This window comes from Austrofundulus limnaeus, unplaced genomic scaffold, assembly GCF_001266775.1.
Source record: "Austrofundulus limnaeus strain Quisiro unplaced genomic scaffold, Austrofundulus_limnaeus-1.0 Scaffold474, whole genome shotgun sequence".
In the NCBI taxonomy this organism is placed as follows: domain Eukaryota; kingdom Metazoa; phylum Chordata; class Actinopteri; order Cyprinodontiformes; family Rivulidae; genus Austrofundulus; species Austrofundulus limnaeus.
Window position 1 is genome coordinate 96,829 of NW_013952876.1, and position 2,771 is coordinate 99,599.

At 48.8% G+C, this 2,771-nt stretch overlaps 1 protein-coding gene across 1 annotated transcript in view; it reads right to left on the reverse strand.

Annotated features, from left to right (window-relative positions):
* flad1 (flavin adenine dinucleotide synthetase 1) overlaps window positions 1-2,765 on the reverse strand; it is a 15,090-nt gene extending 12,325 nt beyond the window's left edge. Inside the window, exons 1-2 of the mRNA XM_014025425.1 lie at window positions 2,275-2,765; window positions 552-929 (exon numbers count right to left, since the gene is read on the reverse strand). Coding sequence (XP_013880879.1) covers window positions 552-929; window positions 2,275-2,736 — 840 coding nt within the window. The 5' untranslated portion in view covers window positions 2,737-2,765. The remainder of the gene's footprint in view (window positions 1-551; window positions 930-2,274) is intronic.
* Between the last annotated feature and the right edge of the window lie 6 nt (window positions 2,766-2,771).

Consider the following 2,771-nt stretch of genomic DNA (forward strand, 5'->3'; position numbering starts at 1 on the left):
GTAAAAGTACCTTAGAGAGTGTAAAAGTACTTTTACTTTCCCAGTTTTTGTGAACAGTTTTATGACTTTTACTTGAGTAGTTTTCTCATCAGTGACATTTATTTTTACTAAAGTCATTTTCTGTTCAAGTAATTTTACTTTTAGTTATTTTTAAAGTATTTTATAGAGCTCTGAAAATGTGCTTATAGTTATTAAAATAAAATGAATGTCAATGTTGCAGCAGAACAAACGTAAGTTTTGCTTTTATTTTCATTTTTATCTAATTTTCGTCTTGGTAGTTCGGTACAATAATTATTATTCTTACTTTTATTTTGATCTATTATTTTTATTGTTACTATCTTTAATTTTGTTATTATTGCTACAGTTGATGATGTCACATAGCAGGATACTGTTTCTGTGCAGTGATTTACCTGCTGCTGCTACACCTGAATTTCCTGTGTGGGACAATAAAGGCTGTTTCTATTCTGTTCTATTCATGTGCAGACAATGTGAAGAGGTTTTGGACAGAGGGGTTTCCGTGTTATTTGTCCCGTTAACCTGGATTCACTTACGACCGGGTAGCGTTGGCGTTTTCCTGTCTGAGGGTCGGTCCCGTAGTTGAGCTTTGCCGAGCGAGGCACCATGGCCATCTTCATGGGCGGGCTGTCTCGGTCCGTCACGCCGAAGAACTCCTCCACCAGGCTGGTCAGCTCAGGGTGAGGGTACAGCTCCTCCTGGAACGCCACGGCGATGCTCTGGAAGGTGATGTCATCGTGCGTGGGGCCCACGCCCCCCGACGTCAGGAGGTGGGTGTGCTGAGAGGAGAGGAGGACCACCTCCTGGGCTATGACCTCCTGCACGTCAGGCACGACCGTTATCCTCTGCACGGACACGCCGAGCCGCCGCAGCGCTCGAGCCAGGAAGGTGCTGTTGGTGTCGGCGGTGTGGCCCTGGAAACAGACACACAACCAGTTTCACTGCAGCTGCTCCAAACGCACACGTCACATCCAAGGACTCACAAAAAAACCCTCCAAAGTTCTGCTTGATGAAACCCAAGGACTTCTGCTGGACGTGTTTGTGTCAGGCGTGACATTGGACCAAATCAAAGCCTCCATGTTTAAATCAAGTCAAGGGAGAATGGTGAACGTGTCACTTTAAAACAAAGCCGCTCCGCCACATCAAACGAACATCACAAGGTTCTCCCAGAGTTCTGACAAGTGACTCAAACACTTGAAAGAACTCTAAACTGTGAGGCGAGCAGATGACTGAGTCCATGTTTGTAACATCAAACAGAAAAGAAACATTTTCAGAGAGTTTCACCGTCAGAAAGCAGGGGTCTCTGCAGAACATGTCGTCCTGTGGGCGGAGATGGCCCGAGACGTGATTGGTCGGATTGACGGTGGAGCAGCGGGGAGCAATGGCGGGGAGTAGCCTGGTCGAGTCGGGCAGGAAGTAACATGTTTTTTTAGATTAATTTTAGTCATAACTTGAGAAAGGAAAGTGCTAGCTGCATGAAATTTGAACGTCGTACATGTGAAAGGATGTGTAACAATATGGTTTGATTAAAACATCCCTAACCAGTCTGTAAAAAATATTGATTTTTAGCTATCTTTTTACAGGCTGGTTAGGGATGTTTTAACCGAACCATATTGTTACACATCCTTTCACATGTAAGACGTTCAAATTTCATGCAGCTAGCACTTTCCTTTCTCAAGTTATGACTAAAATTAATCTAAAAAAAACATGCTGCTTCCTGCCTGACTTGATCCAAGTAGGGGTCTCTGCGGACAAGTGGGCGTGTCCCAACAAAAGGCGATTCTAAAGCGACACACCTGATTTGACAGACTTTGTTAAACACACCTGATTGGACAAGAACAAAAGGGGCGTTTCTGTACGGCACCACTTTTTCTGGAGACCCCTACTTGGGTCACATTTCTCCTGGTTAACCCTAGTGTTGGGGTCAGGGTCAGGCTGTAAAGAGGTCAAGCAGGGTCTAAGGATACCGTCATGTAGGCCTCGTAGTCCACAGTGTTTATGCTTTAGACACGCCCACTCTTGTGACACGCCCACTTAGATTCCGCAGATAACCCCTTCTCACTTGATCAAGCTACTCCCTGCTGCCTCCAGCCTCCTCAAACCCCACCGTCAATCCGACCAATCACGTCTCGGGCCATCTCCGCCCACATCGAAACCTCTGCCAGTCACGAGCAGAGACGTCTCCGCCCACAGGACAAAGCCTACTGCAGAGACCCCTACTCACCGTCAGTGGGATGAAGCTGAAAGGTCACAGATCACCTTGAGTATCTCGTCTCCGATGATGAGGATGGCTGCAGTGGGAGGATGGGGGGATGAACTGGGGCTCTGGTTGTTGGTGGTCATGGCTGCAGTGGGAGGATGGGGGGATGAACTGGGGCTCTGGTTGTTGGTGGTCATGGCTGCAGTGGGAGGATGGGGGGATGAACTGGGGCTCTGGTTGTTGGTGGTCATGGCTGCAGTGGGAGGATGGGGGGATGAACTGGGGCTCTGGTTGTTGGTGGTCATGGCTGCAGTGGGAGGATGGGGGGATGAACTGGGGCTCTGGTTGTTGGTGGTCATGGCTGCAGTGGGAGGATGGGGGGATGAACTGGGGCTCTGGTTGTTGGTGGTCATGGCTGCAGTGGGAGGATGGGGGGATGAACTGGGGCTCTGGTTGTTGGTGGTCATGGCTGCAGTGGGAGGATGGGGGGATGAACTGGGGCTCTGGTTGTTGGTGGTCATGGCTGCAGTGGGAGGATGGGGGGATGAACTGGGGC